Below are 22,483 nucleotides of genomic sequence, written 5' to 3' on the forward strand. Positions count from 1 at the left end.
CCAAGTAGTGCACATAAAACGCTTGTGGGGTGGAAAGTTGCCATATAAACGGTTGCTCACTGGTTACCAAGGTGCAGGGGATGGGCTTTCACTGTACGTTCCTGTTTTCATTTCAGCACGATACGTGTCCAGTCTGCAGGAAGAGCTTAAACGGCGAAGATTCCACTCGGCAAACACAGAACTCGGAGGCCTCAGCAAGTAACAGCTTTAGCAGCGAAAGCCAATTACACGATCGATGGACTTTCTGAAGCTTGAGGGCTTCCCGGGGGCTTTGGCCGTAGTATTCTTACTACAGTTGTAAATTGTATTATAATTAAAACCAACAAAAAAAGAGTAGCAGGAAATATAGGGGAGGGAACCCAACCCGTGATATTACTGCAACGAGTACTGTCCCTTTCCAAAACTTAAACTAGCATCTCCGAGCGAATCACATCTCCATCAGAATTGCCTCTTTAGTCCTGAATTGAGTCTTTGAGTGATTGATTTGATTTTTATACTTGTGAAACCTTAATTAACGTGGTTCTTTCAAAGTGTGTGAGGAAGGGAGCATTTCCATCTCTACAGGCTCACTGGCGTCCTGAGCGCTGTCATGCAGTGTTCAACGTTGAGATGGAATTCCCCCCCGCCTCACCCTCAGTGTTCCTAGATAAAATGCCATGGAGAGGTATGGGGCCGGGGGGAATACTCCCGCTTGGTAACATATTTGATCAGATGGGAGCAGCTGCTAAGGGATGCAAACGAGGATTTTGACACATCTCCCTCACCCCATTTTGCTCCCCTAAAACAGAGTGGGTGAAATTGACTCCATTAGTGTTTACCTCTTCTCTTGAATTCAAGTGAAATATACACAGTGTTCTAGGTTACTTATGGGGGTGGGAGTGAGAATTTATAAGATAAAAGGGGATGAAGAATCTCTTTGGATCAAAATGTCTTGCCCAAGGCTTTCTTGTGGGGGGTGATGGGCCGGGAGATGCAGAGACATCCAGAATTCTGGGGAGCAGGCATGCACAGAACATTTTTGTCTCATGACCTGATTTTTCTAGTCTTTATCCATGTGCCGATGTTCCCGGATTTGTCCAAAACGGGTTGTTTGGAATTTTTTTTTTTTTAAACCCATCTGGGCAGTAATTCATGTAGGATCCTTAACTGACTTGTATCATATGGACCACTTTAAGGCATCCTTCAGGTAAACAGACTTAACTGTGCATAACTGTTTTAATGGCTGATTCTTCAGTGTTTAACATGAAATCTTAATTCTCCTAGACCGATAACATTAAGAGAATCTCTCTTTTTTTTTATTTTTCACTTCTGTAACATTTCATCCATGTTTAGCTCTTGTTTTTATCGTCCAAATCATGTTTGAGCGTAGAATGCCCACTAACCCACCTGTGGCAGTGTTAAATCAGTGGATCAGCCCGGAGGAAGGAGGAAAGGAGAGGGTAGGTCGCGTCTAAAATTGTTGCCACTTCATTGCTGTAACAGTGTACCAGGTACACTTGATTTAAACTAGTGTTTCGTTTGCTATAAAGTCAAATAAAGGCCTTTCTAAAGAAGATCAAATGTTGAGAGGATTGCTGGGGGGTTTCCGGGGGTGGATGAGGGATTTTGAAAAGTACCAAAAGACTAACCGGAGACAAAATTAGGCAGGAGTGTTGCGACTTCTTTATTAAAGAACATAGGGTCTAGCTTAAAGGTGTTCTTTATGTTAAGGGCTTAATCCAGGACCCTTGGGAATCAGGGGAAAGACTCTGGGTTTTGGAAACTGACCTATATTCTGAATTGCAAAGTACCAGACTTAGGGTAAAATTATAAAAGCACCTAAATCTTGTTTTCCAAAGCGACCTGGGATCTCATGGTTAAGGTTTTGCAGGGTCGCTAATGGCTTTGGGTGGCCAACTTGAAGGCACCCTAAAGGCGCCTGATTTTTCAGAGAGTCGGTCCGTAGCACTTTCTGAAAATTGGGCCCCCTCGAGGCGTCGCGTGTGGCACTCCCCGCAATTGAGACACCTGGAATTACTAGTCACTTTTGAAAATCTGGACCTATCCTATTGAAAGTCAGCAGGACTTCAGCTCTGAGGCACCTAGGTCGCTGGTGAGAATGGCGCTCGGGCATTTGATACTTTGGTCTTGACTGTGTTGGTTAGAAAGCTGCGCCCTGGTCACGGCCCAGTGGAACAATCCTAGCAGACGCTGTTGTTAAGCCTGGCTCTGGAATACCATTGCAGAGTGCGCTGAGTCGAGATTTGAGGCACTGAAGCCGACGGCCCCTCGTTGGAACAGCTCAGTCTAGCGCACTGCCCGTAATGTGCATTGAATTGTTTGGCACCGTCCCCGCGAGGGATCTCCCGCTGGGTGAGGATGGTTTATCTTCCTGGCTATAAACAGGGCTGATCTGAAGCATACTGAAGTCAATGGGAGCCTGCAGCAGGCCTCGAGATGGGGAACCGGGAGCTGCAAAGTCCCCTTTTAGAGCCTCTCCCGAGAAGCTGAAGCTGCAGCACTAGTGGGAGTTGTTAGCAGGATTGGAACACCCCTTCCCTGGCTAGCGAGGATTGTGTGCACACTCAAGAGCCGTGTTAGGCCCTTAAAGCGAAGAACTCCATAAGGGACAAGTGTGCGCGGACTGGGTCTCAGACACACAGCCCCTGTGCCGCTGCTGAGGGAAATGCGATTGGCACTGCGAGTGGTTCTTATTCTAGTGTGGTCGGGGCTTAAATTGGTGGGGGGAGAACGGCTGGGATACAGGAGGGTTTCTATGAGCGATTCATATGGCCTATGAGGGCCTTTAATGAATAAACGTCCGTTCTGGGAGATAGCAGAGGAGGCGAACATTTGGTATGTTATTATTTTAACTGTTTTATTGTGCTAACGCCTAGGGTCCAGCTAGATTGGGACCCAGTTGTTCTAGGCATTGTATAAACGTACCACCTGCCCTTTTTGCAATCTAAAAGTATATTGGTGGTGGGAGGAAGCATCAGGAAATTCATGCCGTGGAGTCTATTCTGTTCTATTCGCTGCGTTCTTAGACCGCCCTCATCGTCACTGTCACATCCGAGTGCCTTCCAGTCATGCATTAAGGGACGTGACTAATATCTGCCACAGGAGGCTTGGTTTGGCTTTTGCAAAAGCATCTGTGAGTCTCCCGTTGTGTGGTGGGATCTAATCTCTCACTTGATGGTGCTATATGCTAAAGCATAATCACCTGCAAATACATCTCACTGCCAACTACACACCCTCTAGACTTGATATTCAGACTCTGATTCCTGAAACCCTCAATCACTGAAAATTGTTGGGTATTCCGTTGAAATCAAGCTCTGATTTTAAAATAAGAAATGAATCCCCAGCCAGGCAGACTGATGTTGTTTCACCTCTTGCAACCTAACCAGATGGTATCATAATATTTTCTCCAATCTTTCTCATCTTCTATTACTGGCACTTCCAGACATTGTTTGCTATTTTACAGTCCCCTAGAACTAAAACCCTATGTTTGCACAGCAGCTCTAATTCTGCACCTTATCATGGTGGCTGTTCAGTTGGGCGGGGTGGATTTCCGATGCTCACGCGGCTTAATGTCAATATTGTGGCATATTCTTTAGTGTGTGTGTTTTCCTGGTTCAGTTCTGATTTCACGGACAAGTCACCCATGTTTTTTGCCCAATCAGCTGCCACGTGGACGTGTCACAAGTGATGCGCTAAGTGTTTTCAGTTAAGACTCGACTCCCCTTGACTGGGGATCTGACTAGGCCAGACTTCGGAGGCCAGATTTTCAAAATGTTTGGCACCCAACGCACAAAGTCGTCCTACTGAACGCCTGGCCACTTATTTCGGTGCTTACATGGGAGGTGAGGTCTTCTGTATATCTGGCTGTTTAGAATCTGCAATTAATCTCTGTCAGTTGTCACAGGAGAAGTCTATAAGGGGCACCAGTGCTGCTCTTACGGTATGACTGTTCACTGTAGGGGTTGTGTGGGCAACAGCACCTGTTGGTTTTGACTGGGAGTATTTGCTGAAGGGGGGATAATTGCATCTCTGCTGCTGAGTGTTTGTCAAAGACACGCAGACACTTCAAAATGTTTTGCTTCCCATTTCACCTTGACTGCAGATCTACCTGTCAATGCTTCGTTATTTACAGAAATCTGCTTGGATTGTTCCACCCACTTCTGTGTCTTCAGTGGTTTTTTTAAGTGCTGCAGCGTGCCTGCATCCTCACATAGGTGTCATGAAAGGTCGAAGGGTTTAAATGATCTGTGTTGTGCGAGCGAGCTGAGTAGAATTGGTCCATCTTGTGGCAACGAAAGGCCAAATTGTATCCTTAGAGACAGGGATGAAAAGCGGGGCTAACTCTGCTGACTTCGGTTGAATGATTAGCTTTGCCCTGCTGTAACTGAGAGCAGAATGGCGCTCTGGCTCACCTAATTCCATAGCAGTATTACTAGTGTGAATCGTTTGGGTCATCCTGACCATGTAGTTCTCCATTCCTCCCCCTGCTCGTTGGTGAATTTCACAGGCCTCCGGAAGCAGCTGTTCAAGAAAGAGACAGACGTTTGTTTGCTTGAAGCATTGCCATTGAATAATTTAAAAGGGAAAGGAGAAAGCCTGACTGAGCTTATCCACAAGCTATTTAGATAATGGCGGTTCTAACACACTGAATGCAAAGGAAATTTGGTGAAAGGGGGCACGTGGACTGCGTGGTATATGTGTGTTGGAAGGGGTGGGATAATGGAAGGATGATTAATTGATCCATCCTACAGCTAATTCGGAGGGTAAAGTTATTGGAGGTAGGGGCAGAGAATGAGCCTATGTTTGGTCTGTAATTAATGACTCCCTGGTGGGGAAGTGGGCTATATCGTGAAGACCTTTTTATGACCAAGGTCATGTCCACATTAGGGGGCTGTAGCACCATCATAGCTATGCCACTATAGCCTCCATAGTATAGACACAACCTCAAGCCACGGCAGGGGGTTTTCCGTCGGCGTAGGAGTGCCACCTCCCTGAACAGTGGTCCATGGAAATATTCTTCCGTCCGCCTACCTGCATCTACACGTAAAACCTAGATCAGTTGACCGAAGTTTTAAGTGGAGACCAGGCCCAAGATCTAAATCCCACTGCAAAAGAAACACAGTCTTCATTAAATGTTGCACCACAGTTGTAATACAGAAATCAAACGTGACTAGTAATGTGGGGTGCCTCCATTTTTGGGGAGCCTCACCTTAGCCGCCTTAAAAAGAGCCCTAATTTTCAGAAAGTGCAGAACCCTTTCCCCATCTCCCTGAAAATCAGGGCTCCTTTCAGGCATCTCAAATTGAGAACCCGGAAATAGAAGTGCCCCCAAATCGCTACTCACTTGAGAAAATCTTGGCTGTCCATTTTTTAAGGCTAGAAGGGACCAGTATAATAATCTAGACCAGTGATGCATAGACTGAGGCTTGGGAGCCTCTGTGGCACATGATATTAAAATATTGTGTGATTGGTTCATAATTAAATGCAAGTTATTAACCAATCAGGATACTTTTCCTATGTTATTAACTAATTGTAGTTGATAAAATAATATTTGGTCAGTCATTTTGCTTTGAGAGTCATATATAAAAATAATAAAACATACTCAAATGAAACAATGAATTCACACTACTGTGGCTCTGTTGGGTACTGTTGATGGCCAATTTGGCTCCTGGACCAATGAGGTCTGAGTATCACTGATCTAGACTGACCTCCCGAATAACAAAAATGCTAAACGATTTAGAAAAGCTAGCCTAGGAGGAAAGACTAAAAAAAATCTGCAAAAAGAACAGTGGGCTGTAGCCCACGAAAGCTCATGCTCAAATAAATGTGTTAGTCTCTAAGGTGCCACAAGTCCTCCTGTTCTTTTTGCGGATACAGACTAACACGGCTGTTACTCTTAAAAAAAAATCTGGGCATGTTTAGTCTTGAGAAAAGAAGACTGAGGGGGGATCTGATACGTCTTCAAATATGTTAAGGGCTGTTATAAAGAGAATGGGGAATCTGGTGTTCTCCATCTCCGTTGAAGGTAGAACAAGAAGTAATGGGCTTAATTTGCAGCAAGGGAGATTTAGGGTAGAATTAGGGAAAACTTTCTAACTCTTAAGTGTAGTTAAGGCTTCCGAGAGAACTGAAATCCCTTCACTGGAGGTTTTTAAGAACAGGTTGGACATACATCTGTCAGCGATGGTCTAGGTTTACCTGATACTGCCTCAGTGCAGGGGGCTGGACTTGATGACCTCTCAATGTCCCTTCTAGCCTGATGTTTCTATGATTCTGTAACATAGGCTGTAGAATTTCACTCTCTTTCCTTCACTGAGCCCAGTAACTTGTAGTTGAACTAGAGCATCTGTGTATCCATACTGGATCTCTCAGACTGACTCCAAGTGATGGAGAAGCCACCATGTCGCTTGAGAAACTGTTCCAATAGTCAATTACTCTCACTCTTAACAATGTGCATCTTATTCCCTGTTTGAATTTTGTTCACTTCAGCTTTCAATTTGGAACGTATCAGACGTATGGAGCCATCAGATTGCTGCTTTGGAGTGTATTCTTCACTTGTGTTTTACCTGAAACCATGGTAAAATTGATGGCAAAGCCTGGTGTCGCCAACTTCAGAAGCCTCTGTGAAAGAGGAAACCCTGGTCTGGTAACTTTGGGTTTATCTGGTACCCAAAGGGGTAGGGAAAGAATCTTGAGAAATGCCACCAATTAGGGGGTTTGCCTTGTCTTTATTTAATTATTTAAATGTGTAATCATTGAGATCAGTTAGCTCTGTAACCACGTTTACACTCCACAGAAGAGCTTGTTCATTCTTACCGACTTCCCCATATGAAATCATGGGAATGACAAAGAGCGGTGGGAAACCAGAGTAGGAGGCGGCGTTTGAAATGCACTTTGGAGCCAACTTGGCCTGGTTCTGTTGTTGTCTGTGCATTTGTAATAAACAGCCATCTTACGTGATCACCTTGTCTAGACTTTGTGTTACCATGGCTGCTTTTTGTGGGGGTGCACGGTCAAAAAAAGTCACAAGACTGGCTTAAAAATCCATGGAAACCCACTGTCCAAAAGTGTTGGGTTCTTTGTGTTTTGGCAGCCTTCAGGGTTTCCATTCTTAAGCATTCTTCTGCACCTTTTTTTTTTTTTTTTTATTTTCATTTATTTATTTTATTTTTTAAGGACAGCTGAAATTCTCGTGTCATCACATGACTCCAGGAGCTGGAGCTGTAAGAAACAAAACATTAAATATCACGAGAATTGCAGTTGAATCCAGGGGCGTTGGCAGCACTGCATTAAGAGGGTTTTGCTGGTGGTGTTGGCCCTCCAGAGAATGAGGGGAGAATATTATCCCACTGAACAAACAATTTGCCTTTAGTAGGGAACTTGTGGCTTGTGCATTTGCCCACTTCTTTATTGATGTAGACGGTCGTGCTGAATTTGACTCCTGCTGCTATTTCAGGGAGACAGAAGTCCCAGGGTGTAGTCTTAGCTGTGCCACTGACTTGTATGATTTTGAGCAAGTCACTTCCCCTCTCTGTGCCCATCTCACCAGCTGTAAAATTGGAAGGAATGATGCTGACCTCCTTTGTAAAGTGCTTTGACATCTATGGATGAGAAGTGTAACCGCAAGAGGAAAGTATATTTTCTACTTGAAAAATCACTTGTTGCTCATTGCAAGAACCTCCGAAGAGGACTATGAATAGACTGCAGATAAAAAGACTCTGGGCCTGCTTCTCCTTTGCACTGAGGCCCTTTTATACCACTCTGGCAGTGTCAAGGGGCCTTAACGTGGAATTAATTCCATTAGTAACTCACTGGTATTAGAGTCAATGGTTAAACATTGGATTACTCTGTGCAGTTGACTGCCCAAAATGTCAGTTTCTCTCTTCTCCTTGGGCAGTCTGTTTCCCCTGGTGTGGGAGGGTCTCTTTCCCTGCCCTTTAGCTGCATGGAAATAGGAAAATGAATGCTCCAATCCTGCAGTGGGGCCGCGATGCAGGGATTTGCCATTGCAGGTTTGGAACCTGTGGCTGTGAGACCACAAAATTGGCAGGGGGATGCAGAGCTGGTTATGGGGCCTGAAACCAATACCTTTTATTCAACTGATTACTTCCAAGTTGATGGTGTTGCTTTAATTGTAAAACCTCTATTCATCCGGAGATCTCAAAGTGCTGTACAAAGGAGATCCGGTGCCATCCGTCTTTTACAGTAAAACTGAGGCACGCGGCATAAAGTGACTTGCCCAAGGTCACCCACCAGGCCAGTGGCAGAGTACAGAATAGAATCCAGGTCTCCTGAGTCCTAGCCCAGTGCGCTGTCCACTACGCTACGCTGCCTGCCCGTTGAGAGTTGGGATCCGGTCTGCCCCCTTCCCCCCAGAAGCTGCTGCTAATGATTGTCATCTTAAACCTGCTGCAATAATTGCATAAGCCAAAACAAAAGCTACATTCAAAGGAGCTTCTTGGCAGCCAGCATCATATAGGTGGCAAGAAGTGGGCACTGTTTGATTTCGCAGGAGCTGGGAAGACGGATTTGCTCACTACACAGGCAGGAGACTGCAGCCTGGAGGCTAGTGGTGGATTTTAGACCACGTTTAGAGAGACTCTCTTTAGAGCTTGTTTGCATGGGCCGCTTTTCAAAGGGAAGCCACGAGAATACATCCTCTTTTCATGAATACATTTTTATTTGCTCCAGCAGCAGTGTCACGGATTTGCTTGGTTTTGTATTCAGTGCAGACGGAAGGGATCAGATTTTCCTTTGAGGCACAACCAGAGGGAGGGGGAAACGAGAAGTGGGTTGTTAAACAGCGGAACCTCTCTAATGCACATGTGCAAGTGGGAGTTCTAGGGCAAGCGACTGAAAGTTGTGAATTGGCTCTTTGCGTGTCCTGTGTTTGTTCGGCACCCAGCACGACACTGCTGGGTACCACAAATAAATCAAGGCTGTGACTTCATCAAATGTTCCCTCTTCCCTCCTTTGGACAGATGTAGTTGCCATTGTTTGTAAAGGGTTCTACGTGTCAAGTATTAATGGTTGATTCTATAATTAGTAGGAATACTTCATACCCCTGTTAGCAAATAATAGAGATTTGAAACATAGCCATAGGCGCTGTCGTTGGAGTGCCGGGTCAGCTTTGAAAGCTTTGAGTGGATGGATTAGTGTGAAAGCTCCTTTGTGGGGTGCGTGGGTTTGTGAATTAGTAAAAATGAACGACTGAGATAGAAGTGCTCTTTTCCAGCATCTCTAGGCCAGGAGCAAGGTTATTTTGGTGACCTCTATTGTCCAATTCTTATAAAGGTGGGAGAAGGTTAACTACACATCAGAAGGATCCCGCTGCCTTCCTGTTGTTGCCTGTCTACTTGGGTAACTGCTTAACTCCCTTCCTAGCGACAGTCGTCCTCTCTCATTTCTCTCTGCGGCCCTACAGCTCGTTCCTTTATTATAAATCATGTCCCAGCAACTGCAGGACCTAACCCCATGAAGACTTTAATCTACAGTCGGGATTAGCCTGGATTCAACTGCCCTGGAATGGAGACCAGGACATGCAGCGGGTTTACTTCAGGTTCAGTTAGTGCGAACACCTGCCTGATTTAGTCTACACTTGGGGGACAGAGTCATGGGGGTTATACAGACTGCCGAAGCCCGGATGTTCTTGTGTGTAGAAGGCCTTGGAGATTTTCGTAGTCATTCCCCTGATGCAGACAGCAGCTGACGTCCTCAGCCTAGAGAGTGACTCCTCTAAACACTACTTTGTGGCAAAGCTCTGCTTATTAAAACCAAACCGTGCCCTTCACTTTACGTTGGTGCTGCTGCTTGATTTTGCCTCTTTACCCACTTGGCTAGTGGTCCGTTTCAGTCCCTGGCATCTGAGGCAGGCTGTTCTTTAGCTTTCATAGACATGGCGGGCTGGAAGGGACCTCAAGAGGTCATCTAGTCCTGTGCTGAGGCAGGGCCAAGCATACCTAGACCATCCCAAACAGGGATTTGTCTCACCTGTTCTTATCCCTCCCCAGTGCTGATACACATGCAAAATGGGAAACGACTGCCTCAGAAGGAGTACTGCAGAAAAGGATCCTGGGGTTGTAGTGGATCATAGGTTAAATATGAGTCAACAGAGTAACACTGTTGCAAAAAAAAAAGTGACCATCCTTCTGGGATGTATTAGCAGGAGTGTTGTAAGCAAGACACGAGAAGTAATTCTTCCACTCTACTCTGCGCTGGTTAGGCCTCAACTGGAGTATTGTGTCCAGTTCTGAGCGCTACGTTTCAGGAAAGATGTGGACAGATTGGAGAAAGTCCAGAGAAGAGGTCATGTTTAATCATTTTTGTTGCTATGAAGGAAGATTGAAAAAATTGGGTTTGTTTGGTCTGAAAAAGAGACGACTGAGAGGGTACATGACATAGTTTTGAAGTACATCAAAAGTTGTTACAAGGAGGGAAAGGTTAAGAACAATTTTTCTGAGGAAGGGACAAGAAGCAATGGGCTTAAATCACAGCAAGGGAGGTTTAGGTTGGACATTAGGAAAAACTTCCTGTCAGGGTGGTTAAGCACTGGAATAAATTGCCTAGGGAAGTTGTGGAATCTCCATCCTTAGACATTTTTAAGAGCTGGCTGGACAAACACCTGTCAGGGATGGTCTAGATAATACTTAGCTCTGCCATGAGTGCAGGGGACTGGACTAGATGACCTCTCGAGGTCCCTTCCAGTCCTATGATTCTAGCACCAAATGATAGGAGCATCTCTTTGAACTGCTTTATAGGAGACCATCTACTGTCTATATCAGTGTCCGCCACATTCATCCCACTCTAAAACCGGTTCAGCTCTGGCTGGGCATGGACTGCGGAGCTTGAAGACCTGCTTAGAGTAGGAACTGGTTACACTTTGCCATGGGTACCTTCTATTGGTCCAGGCTCGAGTCAAGAAAAAAATCAGTCTATGTCAGTGCTGGAGCAGACTCCACGGTCTAGGGGATGTCCTAGGAACTTTCCCTCCTTCCGGTTTTCAGGGGGTTGAGCAGATACCCCCAGGAGGCTGTGGCGCTTTTTAACCCTGCTCCTTGAGCGCTTGTGGCTTCTGCCTTTGGAGAAAAACGCAGCAGGCGCAAAGCACCTCAAGCTTCTGGCCTTCAGGCTTGTTCCAGGGCAATGATTCATCTCCTGCTCTGTCAGGGACGGCAGAGGCAATGAAGCTACGGAGCAGTAGCTGGGGATGGTGACGCTTTCTTACCCGGCCTCCTCCAGCCAGAGGATTTTCTAGCCCCAAACTCTCTCTGATCACATGCTATAGTCCCCTCCCCCCTCCCCCCCCCCCTTACCTTTATGCCCAGGCCGTTGTTGCGTCACCTGGACCTGCATCTGAGTGCACCTTGGCTCCTATTAGTCATTCCTGAAAGGGGAAAAAATCAGTGGAGCAAGCGGTGCTCCCTGAGCTGTCGGGCGTCCCTTCCCTAATTCCAGCTGTCCTGCGCACACAGACAGTTCCTCTAATTCCTCACCTTGCCCCCGCTAAGCCTGGCTCTGGTTCCAGTGACTAACGTCGGCCCCACTCTTGCAATGGGGGCTCAGGGCATTCCTGCTGTGAAGGGAAACCCCAAGGGGGATGGAGCAGACATGGCTGAGTGACGGGACTTGCACCCTCTTAAAACAGCATCTGCCCAGTGGGGTGAGGTTTATTTTAACTCTTTACAGTCCAGTGCAAGAGGGGGAAAGGACTTGGCAAACCACGCTGCAAACTTTATTGACAAGCCCCAGCGGGCCACGACAAGTTGCAATGACTACACTGCTCAAAGTGCAGTGGGAACGCTGCGACAGCCTGTGGCTGCAGCTGGAGAGGTGGAAAGAGTTTCTGTGAGATGGCATCCGACGGCGCTGCTGTCTTTCTGATTTCAGCTGGCCTGGGCTGACGGGTTGAGTGGCTGATTTGGAGATCTACCCTGGCTTATGGGGGTGGTTTTTGTGCCTGCTTTGGTAGCCGGTAAGGTTCCCCGTAGTCCCTTTGGGCTCAAAATACTTGGGAACTTAGCTGCATTCTTCATGCAACTTAGTTTAGGAGCACTAGCAGGGTTACGGGATTAGCCCCCCCCCCCCCCCCCCAATCCTGGCACACCATCTTTTGAGTTGTGAGCCCAAGCAGGAGGGGGTCCATCTTCCGCTAGTTCTACTGCTGGAACCCATGTGGCACCAGCGAGAGAGAAAGGTGGTAAGGTCCTCGGAGCCACCGGCGTGCCGAAGGAAATGGTCATGGGCTAACCGAGTAAGGGTCTCTTCTGCCCCTCAGCCCAGCCCCTGCTGCTCTTCCTCTGAGGCAGGTGGGATTGGCTGGAGCGTAGTGGGGCTTGAGAGACAGTGAATTTGTTGTAGCAAGGAATCGAGCAGGGCAGCCCCTGCCGTGTCACTGCTCCTCCTTCTCCTCTTCCTGGATCTTCTTGTGAGTAAAGAATCCAAGCTGTCGAGAGAGGGGAGAGGAAATTGACAGATCAGTGTGAATTTTGCCAGGGAGGTGGTGATTAGGCCTTGTGGACCTGCAATAGACCAGCGGTGGGGCTAGAAAATAAATGGGTCAAATAACAATCCCCCACTGCTCCCTGGCAAAGGAGTTTAACCCTGACCAGCCTGCCAGTCTCCCTCCAGGAAACCAAGACCTGTAGTCTGCAGCCAAAGGAAAGGAGGGGTGGTCCCCGCGGCAGCTAGACAGCCCGAAGCTGCTGATAAATATGGGGCATGTCACAACATTTGTCCACCCAGCAGTATGCTGTCGCTAAAGGCATGGTGCACTGTGGGAAGGTATCCCAGAATCCTCCACAGCACCTGCAGGTTCACTGCATTGTGTGGCATAGCTGCAGGCAGTGTGGCGTCAAACGCCCAGCCTTCCCTTTGCTGTATGTATCCTTAAACAGGCTCAACCACCTGACCTTGTTCCAGCTCGATCCGGGGACTTCACATCCGTGAGAACTCAGCCACGCTAATGTGAATGAACGACAGATGTGAATTTCTAAAGTGGACTAGTGAAACCCCATCAAATCCCCGTGGAGATGTGCTCATTCAGAAGGAGTGGCCTTAATGGGGTTTAGCTTAATTCACTTCAGAGTGAGTTAAATTAGACTGCGTTTCCGAAGTGAATTAAGCTAAACCCCATTAAGGCCACTGTAATTCTGAATGGGAGCATCGGTAGAGGGATTTAATGGGGTATCATTCGTTTAATTAATGAGGTTTAACTTTCTGGGGTGGCCCTGTGTAAACCTGAGCATTGGGGGCCCGAAGGCCCCCTTACATTCCCCCTGGCACCTTTTTACCTTGCTTGGCCAGCATAGGGGGCCTGAAACGCGGCTGTGGTGGACAGGGCTGTACCGCAGCCTCTGCGTTCAGGGCGCAGTCACTGGGACAAGTTGAAGCCCTGACATTCGTGAGAGGACAGCGCCTGGTGTCCCGAAGTGTGTGCTCCATTTCTACACGGCCGCCTACCTTCCACAGCCCGAATATGATCAGCGCCAGGAGCAGGAGCCCGCCGACGCTGCTGCCGATCAGGATCCATAAGGAGACGGGGATGCGCTTGGGCTGGATGATCTCCAGGACGGTCTGTAAAGAGCTGATGATGTCAGAAGCAAAACCAAAACTTCCCTCCCCCTGCCCGCGTTGGGTACGGAGACATTCATGAGGGTGAGCTGCCCCGGGCAGGGGTGTGGTATAAGACCCTCAACAGAGCACACCTTGTAAGGACTGTTTGCCTCGTGTGCCATACTGCCCCCTCTGGGGTGGAGCACGGTATCTGTTCACCACGACCCAGGACAAGTGAGGAAGAGCAAAGTCAGAGCGGGGCCAGCTCATTCCAGCAAGCCCCTTAGTGCCTGATTCTCAGTAGGTGTGTGTCTCCCCCCCCCAAGGCATTTGTAAAGTGGCGGTGCCTGAATTTACACAGGCAGTGCTGTATAAGGCTTGTCTACATTGAGCTGTGGGGTTCAGTAGAAATCAGAATCATGTCCTTAGGATTTAACCCTTTCTCCTTCCCCAAACCTACCTCTGAACTTATGAATGAGTGTTAGAAGCAATGGCTTTTTGCATGGCTTCTGCACCCATAGCTTCTCCTAGCCTACACCAGTTAATGAGCCTGGAACGCCACCCAAGCGTTGAGACCATGCCAGTGTGATTTCCCTCCTACTAATTGCGGGGCTCGAGGACTCAACTCGCTGTCTTTTGCCACCAATGGTCTTGACCAAATCTTGGCTTGTGAGAACATCTAATGCAGCCGCTGCCACTCGGGAAAATTCACCTTTCACTCACACAACTACTCCGTTCCACCCAGCCAGCACCTGCCGTTCCCCAACAGTATAAACGCGACCCCCACCAAGGCAGAAATCAAGCAGGGGCAGCCCCTTGACAAAGCCCTGGCTGGGATGATTTAGTTGGGGATTGGTCCTGCTTTGAGCAGGGGTTGGACTAGATGACCTCTTGAGGTCCCTGATATCCAACCCTGATATTCTATGATTCGTTGTTTTTACCACCTTGACTTTGGCTGTAACTGAACGAGAAAATAAGGCTTCAGGCCCAGCTTGTCCCAGGTGCCTAAATCCCCTGTCCCTTTGAGGATCTGGGCCTTGATACGTGTGGACCCAGCCCAAGGTGGGCTGCAGGGAGGGACTAGAATCCCAAACCATGGCTCCGTAGGAAGCGTCCCGCTCTGGCCCTTGGAGGGCTATAAACCCCACCCCCACCCCATCCCCCCACCCATTACCTCTCGCCGATGCGCTGACTCCTCGAGGAAGAGGAAGCTGTTCTCTTCCGCGACAAGTGCAAACGTGCTGATGACTTTCACGGTTTTGAATTTTGCCTGTTGGGAAGAGTCACGAGGGCCAGGGATCAGCCTGGCGTGGTGCAGTGTGGAACACGGGGCTGCGGGTTGAGCCCGAGACCTGGTTTATGCTAGAAACATAGGACGACGGGGCTACAACCCTCGGGGGGGGGGGGGGTGTAGAAACCACAGCTAGGGCTCTGGAAGAATGTGTCCATTAACCTCACTCCTACCAGCGCTGGGGGCGGTGGCACTACTCAAGCACTGGGAAAACCCTTCTGTCACTGGTGTGCGTCTGTCCTACGGGGTTACAGCAGCCTGGGTGCCGCTCTAGCCCTGTGCTGGAGACAAGCCAGCGAATAGGAGGGACCATTGTGGTCGGCTCGGCGGAGCTCCTTTAGGGACTGCCCTGAGTTAATCGGCGCACGTCTTTTAAAGGGATCTTGCACAAGGATACAGCGCCGTGCAGAAAAGCAAACTCCCGTGCGTGGGAAACAAATCGCCAGCGTTTACCACAGCAGCACCTCCAGGCCCTGCTCTGATGTCTCTTAGCACAGGGGAAGTGACTTTGTCCAAGCTCTCAGAACAGAACTCGACTCTCCCACGTCCACTCGACCATGCGGCTGCTCCCAAAAACGACTACAGTAATGGATCCAGCTACCCTTGCTTGCCCCAGTGCTGTGAGTCTGGGGGGAGGAGGGTTGTGCCGCTATGATGCAGCCGTATGCGTTATGCATAGAGACCCGGACTGGGACACTGGCTATTGTATCTCCCCCCACTCCGCACACACAATATCTGGGCGCACTCACCCTCCTGAAGAAGTCATTGTGGATCCCTCTCAGCAGGTGGATGGACACCTCCGTGTTCTTCTCCAGCTGCTCCAGCTCGCACCTGACCACCTGGCACCAGGAGTTGCTGCAGTTCTGTGAGGGGAGCAGAGGCGGGGCCATGAGCGTCACACTCCGAACTCGCGCCAGCCGACCCCCACCGTCACCTTAGGCAAGGGCAGGTGGGGGGTGTCTCTGCCAGCGCTAGGACATAGCTGGTTAGATGGCAGAGAGATCATGGGGGGGTGGAGGGGGGAATCCGTCCCAGTGCACTTGACTGAAGCCAGTCTCACCAGCTGCTTGACGTTTCACAAAGGCCTTTGCAAAATTTGTCCCACGCCACCATTTTTTTGCCAAGAAATTGTCTTTCAAATATGTCACTGCTGGGTGGGTTCCGGGCGGGATATTTTTTCCTCCTTTTCCCATCCCTCTCCCTCTCTCCAGCCAGGTCATTTTTCGAAAATAACCAGGGGGTGGAGGAGAGGAAATGGAAAATCAAACAAAGGAGCAAACTGGGTGCATTCCAACGCCTGCCCAACACCCCCGACTGAAAAATAGAACGAGTTTGTAAAGAAAAACCCAACCACTTCACCCAGCTGTAGGGTAACATTTTCCAAAGTGCAGCTGTGACTGGCTCCTGAATCCCCTTTTCAAGCGTGACGCAGGCACCTATCGCCCACTCACTGGCACTGGTGCTTAAGCTTGTAAGGCCTAGAGCCTCAAAGAGATGCTGCAATATCTTTGTGGCTCTGCGTCCTAAGTACCCAAGACCTTATATAGCATTTTAGCCGCTGCAGTGTAGACGCAGATTTCCTGCTCCAGGGGAGCGTTCTACTGGTCTAGCAGTTCCCATGCGGGAAGGGGAATAAGCTATATGGCACCTTTATACCAGCATCACTATGTCCACTCTAGAGGTTGGCCTGGCATAGCTAAATCACTATGGCCACGTCTCGACGGACAGCGCTGCATGGCCCAGCTGGACCGAGCCCGCTGGGCCACTGCAGCGTGTCTGGTGAAGACACTCTATGCCGCTAACAGAGTTAAACTGGTATAAACGCTGGGTTCAGATCAGGCCCTTTGGAAAATGGGACTTAGATGCTTTTGAACAATGTCACCCCCTAACCGTTATCGTTTGGTGGAGGGGGGCGTGGCAGGGCATAGCAACAGCAGGGGGAATTTAAGGAGGCCCAAAGAAATGACGTGAGCTGGAATTCAGGCAGGACGCCAGTATTCAGGCTCTCTTTGCCAAGGTGTTGGTGGCAGCGGTGGTGTCTGCCAGCTCTTCAGATGAGCACAAGCTGTCACTTTGGCTTTGTTGAGTTGGATGGCACCTCCCATGTTGCGCAGCAACTGGCTTTGGCTCTGCTAACCTCCCCACCTAGGGGAGAGCGCCCCCTTCTGAATGGACTGTCCCAGTTTTGGCACACCCACGCTTTATTTGGGGGAGATGTCCCTCCAAGCATGGATTGAGCCCATCCCTGCTTCGTTGGAGGTCCCTGAGTGAAGGCAGGAGGGCTGCTGGCGCTGCCTGACGGTGCCGTGCCACTCACCAGTCTGTCTGCGTGCAAGAGATCTTCAGGGTGAATAGGAATCACTCCAGCCTGGCTCCGTAGCGTTGCCTCCGTCAGGTTTTGCACGACACAGGTAACCTTGAACGAGACAGCACGTGGCAGTGTGGTTGCTACAGGGCCTGGTAGGAGTATGGCCTAGAGGGGGGATGTGGGGGCTGGCGCTGAACAGACAGACAGCCCTTTGCAGGGCAGGGGATCCTACCAGATCTGCCCTCCTCTCTCTTTTCAATTATTTGAGGCGTAGAAGCACCAATGATGGAGAGCAGCAGAGAACTTAGACCTACTTCCACTCCTGCGCTTGAGTCATGAGCCCATGCAGCCCATGCTCCCAGCTGGAGCTGAGGAGGTCTAGCAGCTGTTAGCACATGGGGAAGGGCTGAGGGCTGGCCCAGGGGAGAGAGGACTCGCAAGCCAAGGACTCACATTGTCGGCGATGATGCGGGTGACGGAGAGGAAGTAGCTGCGCCGGAAGGCCATGGCAGGGAGGTACATTATGACGGAGAGGTTCCTGACCACGTAGCAGCCGAGGTTCTGGACCTGCTCGGAGACAGGAGCGATGCCGTTCGACAGCTGGCAAAGGGGAGGGGCCAGCTCCTAGCAGAACCAGCCTTAAGCAGCCACCCAGCCTAGAGGAGGTTGCCTTTGATTGTTTGCTCTTGGCGGGGGAGCAGGGCCAGTTGGCTTATGTATTTGTACAGCACCTAGTACATCCTCTGTGACTACTCGGCGCTATGACTCTCCATGCACCTTGCTGGACAAACCCTCCATTGGCGCCCTGGGCTTGGTTCATTAAGGGGATGCTTCGGATGGGCGACCCCTGGAGTTCAAAGACCCCCGAGCTCTCCAAGGGGCCATGCTTCACTCCTAAGGGCCCCCCCACCCTTCCAGGTGGGGTTTTCCCAGGGGCATGGCCGGAAAAGGAGCCAACATGATCTAACCCCACCCCTGAGAGCTGTTGTAGGGGCCCCCCTATTCCAACCAACCCAGGAGCTGCTGGAGGCATCCCCCGCTGCATCTCTTGGGAGGAGCTGCCCCTCGCCCCCGCATTGCTGGTACCTTGATGGTGGTCTTGAACTCTGGCCCGACGCTGCTGGAGAAGGTGCCCGCTGGGTGCACTTCATAGCGGTTCAAGGTGGCCTCGCTGCGGGGACACGGCATGACTGGGGGGTGACGTGGTGCAGAGCAGATCGTCCCCTAGTGCCCCGACCCTGCTGTCTCCAGACACCTCTAGCCCCCAGATCACAGGGACTGGGGGAGCCTGGACTAATTTGGGGGCAGGGGAGCACTGTCAGAACAGTCCCTCCTAACGTGGTTTGTGGGGCAGGGAGCCCGATTGGGAATGGGAAGGAGCAGCAGTGTCTCCTCCTGCGGGGATTGGCCAGTTGCAAACAGGCGGGTTTGGTGCTGGGGTTCAAGCATCTAATTGGCCAGGAGGCCAAGTCTGCTAGAATATCTTGGCCATGTTTTCCCAGGGGCTTGGCCCTGCCCCAAGCAATTTGGAGACTGCTTGGGATTCTGGGAGGCCCTAGTGGGTGGATGGATTTCCCTATGCCCACCTGCAGCAGGGTCAGACTGGGGAGGCAGCGCCCCCCACAAATCAACTCAGACTCAGCATCAGGGTCCCCTCCCCGCCTGCATGTGAGGGGTGCCCCAGTTTAACTTACAGTGCACCTTCAAATCGGTTTAGTTCTACCCGTGCCAACAGCTGCGGTGGGAACGCTCATTGGGGTTCAAATCAGGATCAAGTTAATTCAGAACAGGTCTAGACTCAACCACGCTAAGCCGCTCTTAAACCAGATCGAGAGCCTCCACAGACACAGGGCGTAACTAAACCGGGTCAACTTCACCTCTAACGCTGTGCAGGTTTCTTGTGTGGACAAGGGCGTGGTTCTGGCTGCTTTAATCCCAAGCCAACACCCGGGCATCCACCGCCGCCCCTCCCCGAGCCTGGATCAGCTTCCCCCAGATGGTCTCACCTGGAGAGGAAGAGGTCGGGCTCGTAGGTAACGTAGGTGAACAGCTGCACTGTGTTATCGTGGAGGGTCTCGTTCATTTCGATGCTGTCGCTGGGAGGAACAAGAGCGGATCGTTACATACCCCGCCCCAGTTCTCAGCAGCTGCCCAGCCTTGGCGAAAGGCCCTGTTGCTGGTCGGATCTCTCCCACTCAAACGCCCCCTCCGCATTCCTGAATCAGATGCTTGGCCCATCAGGGACAGCCAGGGCTGATGCGGGAGGAACAAAGGGGGACAATTGTACCAAGGTCCCAAGCTCCTCCCCCCCCACCCTCCCAAACATCTGTGTAAAGAAAGACATGGGAGGGGGTGAGCCCCAGCCAACATGTCATCTCGGGAGCCCCAAATTTCTCTCCTCAAGCCTGGAGCTAACATGTGGTGCTGAACTGCCCCAGGCTGGATGAGTAGTGGCGGTTCTCTCCTCACCACCGCCCCTTACAATCTTCACTCTCCAAGCCCCTCTGCGAGGCAGGGCCAGGCTGGGATCCCCGCTGCACAGCTGGGGCGCTGCGGCCCAGATCCACGCAAGCTTTTCAGGGCCGAACATCCACTGCGGAGGTTCCAATGAAAACTGTGGGCGTTAGGCAAAGCGACCTGCTCTGAGCCTGTGATTGAAGCCAGCTGTCCCGTGTCCCAGGCTAACACCCCGTCCGCTTCTTGGTGGCGATCAGCTGACACATGGAGGTGTGATACCCTCCCTCCCCCCACTAGCCTGTGAGCCCAGCGGGCCGGGGAGGGTCAGTTCGGTCGGCCGCTCTTACCTGCTGGCCGTGAGTTTCAGCTGCGCTCGGTTGAGAAGGAAGGAGCAACTGAATTCAAACTCGAGCAGGATCGCCACCTGGGAAAAGCAGAGCTTTCAGCCCAGCCCCTGGCCTGTCTCTGCAGCACCCCGGTGTGGGCCATGCCCAGCACTGGGGTGGAGGTGGATACGAGAGCACGGGGTGCATGAGGGGCCAGACAGGAGGGGAGGTCCCATTTTCATGCCAGTCACCAAGGCTCTGGTTCGCTGCACAGCGGCCTTGCAATGGTGTCAGTGACAGCGGTAGGAGGGGGCAGAGCTAGTGGTTAGGTCTAATTCTTTCCTCTGCCCGCCTTTGTTCCAGCTGCTTCTCCTGCCCGGCGTGTGCCACTGCGTCCCACTAGCCCCAGCCGCTTTCCTTCCTGCCCCCGCCTGGCTGCCTGCCAGACCAACGGCCACGCCCAGGAGCGCCTTGGGCCACAATGGGTTAATAAGCCAGCCTGTCGCCTGCGTAAACCAAGGTGGGGGAGCAGAGGACAGCTTCACACCCCACTCTCCCAGCCGCCCACCAAAGGTGGGAGGTGGAACCCAGGGCTGGAAGAGCAGGGGGCCGTGGGGTGGGATGGAGGGGCACTGGCAGAGGTGGGAGGTGGAACCCAGGGCTGGAAGAGCTGGGGGCCGTGGGGTGGGATGGAGGGGCACTGGCAGAGGTGGGAGGTGGAACCCAGGGCTGGAAGAGCTGGGGGCGTGGGGTGGGATGGAGGGGCACTGGCGGAGGTGGGAGGTGGAACCCAGGGCTGGAAGAGCAGGGGGCGTGGGGTGGGATGGAGGGGCACCGGCAGAGGTGGGAGGTGGAACCCAGGGCTGGAAGAGCAGGGGGCGTGGGGTGGGATGGAGGGGCACCAGCAGAGGTGGGAGGTGGAACCCAGGGCTGGAAGAGCTGGGGGCGTGGGGTGGGATGGAGGGGCATCGGCAGAGGTCAGAGGTGGAACCCAGGGATGGAAGAGCTGGGGCCATAGGGTGGGATGGAGGGGCATCGGCAGCTCTCAGGTTGAAAGCGGGGAGGGGGCCAGGACTGGAGCTACGGGTCAGGAAAGCAGCTGAGGGGTGTCGCGAGCCAGGCTCCCGGCCCTTTAACCAGCAGTACGAATTCACTCAAAGCCAAGACAATAAGGGCTTCGGCCGGACTCACCTTTGCCAGGGACCTGAAGACGGGGTAGCTCACGCTGCAGGCGCGGGTGTGCGGGGAGTGGGCCGCGCATTCAACCTTCACCTGGGTTTCCCCCTGCGGGAGCAGACGAGCCCTTCACCATCCCTGCTCACCTCCATCCAGCAATGGGGCTTTACCCTGCCTGGCAGGAGAGGCGGATCACGGCCCCTGTCCCCCATGCACTAAGCTGTCGCAGTCCAGTCACATGGGGCAGCGTGAGGCTGGGTCCAGGCACTTAGCCGGACCAAATGGGCCCGTCCCCTGACCTCGCATGGGCAGGAGGCACATACCGGACTGGAAGAACCAGTGCTCCAGTCCAGCCCAGCCTCACTTCTGGGCACTGCTCTCTGCAACGTGCCATCCCTTCCCCGCAGCTCCCCCGCCTCCAGCCCTGGCTCCCAGCGAGCGACCCACCTTGAGCGAGAGGCTGGCGAAGTGGAGGTTTTTGGAGAACCAGAACTTCAGGCTGGCGTTGTAGGCATTTTCCTTCTTGTTCTCCAAGACCACGTCCACCAGAACCTTCCTCTTCCCCTTGCGGATAACGTGAGGCTTCTGCCTGAAGCAGGAAAGGAGGCGATGATTCAGCGTCAGACTGGGAGCAGCTTTGGCCGGGCGGCTGCTGCACCGTCCGTCCTGGGGCCGTGAGACATGCCTGGGGCGAGGCCTGAACCCGCAACCTCGGGATCTAAAGCCTCTGCTACCTCAGCTAGAGAGCTCATCCCCTGGCTGAGACTGACCACACTCGATACACAGACTGGCCTCTAGAGAGAGACAAAGGCCCAGTGTTCTGCATCCATCGCCATGCATCCGCTAGGGCTTGCAAAGCTCCCCGCGTCTCGGGGCAAGCCAGGCTCAGAGCAGCCAGTGGCTAGGCCAAGGGCCCCTGCAAGTCCGTGGCAGAGCAGGGAATAGACTCCAGGCCGCTCCGTTCCCGGGGCTGCCCATACCTGGAGCCGGCGAGATCCGTGCTAGCCTGGAGCACCAGGTCCGTGACGCACTCATTGTCCTCTCCGCAGTCCTTGAAGAAGGGGATCTGAAAGCAACGGAGGGTTCACTGTTGGCCACCAACAGGTTACGGCTCAGCGGGAGGCGCTGGGCTGTTATCCAAAGTCAGTGTGGGGCGGGGAGGCTGTCTGCAAGGCGGCTGTGGGGGCCAGAGTAGATGACAAGGATTCCAGCTCACACATTTTGCCCCACCCAGCTCAGTCTTCCCCATCCTCTTCCTCCCGCAGAGCCTTCAGCGGCGGGGCAGTTGGGAGACGCACGGGGAACGCTCTGAGCCATAGAGTTTAAGGCCAGAAGGGATCATCTTGTCTGAGCTCCTCTGTGTCACCGGCCGGA

The 22,483-nt window shown here is 51.7% G+C and overlaps 2 protein-coding genes across 2 annotated transcripts in view; one reads left to right on the forward strand and one right to left on the reverse strand.

Annotated features, from left to right (window-relative positions):
- Positions 1 to 6,960, forward strand: part of RNF115 (ring finger protein 115) — a 47,685-nt gene extending 40,725 nt beyond the window's left edge. The window contains exon 9 of the mRNA XM_054010430.1: positions 117 to 6,960. Coding sequence (XP_053866405.1) covers positions 117 to 248 — 132 coding nt within the window. The 3' untranslated portion in view covers positions 249 to 6,960. The remainder of the gene's footprint in view (positions 1 to 116) is intronic.
- Positions 6,961 to 11,706: 4,746 nt separating this feature from the next.
- Positions 11,707 to 22,483, reverse strand: part of ITGA10 (integrin subunit alpha 10) — a 52,539-nt gene continuing 41,762 nt past the window's right edge. Inside the window, exons 20-31 of the mRNA XM_054010771.1 lie at positions 22,090 to 22,175; positions 21,557 to 21,698; positions 21,125 to 21,217; positions 19,955 to 20,031; positions 19,157 to 19,246; positions 18,237 to 18,321; positions 17,604 to 17,717; positions 17,160 to 17,258; positions 15,592 to 15,705; positions 14,726 to 14,821; positions 13,459 to 13,572; positions 11,707 to 12,442 (exon numbers count right to left, since the gene is read on the reverse strand). Coding sequence (XP_053866746.1) covers positions 12,389 to 12,442; positions 13,459 to 13,572; positions 14,726 to 14,821; positions 15,592 to 15,705; positions 17,160 to 17,258; positions 17,604 to 17,717; positions 18,237 to 18,321; positions 19,157 to 19,246; positions 19,955 to 20,031; positions 21,125 to 21,217; positions 21,557 to 21,698; positions 22,090 to 22,175 — 1,164 coding nt within the window. The 3' untranslated portion in view covers positions 11,707 to 12,388. The remainder of the gene's footprint in view (positions 12,443 to 13,458; positions 13,573 to 14,725; positions 14,822 to 15,591; positions 15,706 to 17,159; positions 17,259 to 17,603; positions 17,718 to 18,236; positions 18,322 to 19,156; positions 19,247 to 19,954; positions 20,032 to 21,124; positions 21,218 to 21,556; positions 21,699 to 22,089; positions 22,176 to 22,483) is intronic.

The sequence above is a fragment of the Malaclemys terrapin genome, chromosome 21 (genome assembly GCF_027887155.1).
Source record: "Malaclemys terrapin pileata isolate rMalTer1 chromosome 21, rMalTer1.hap1, whole genome shotgun sequence".
NCBI classification, from domain to species: Eukaryota; Metazoa; Chordata; order Testudines; family Emydidae; genus Malaclemys; species Malaclemys terrapin.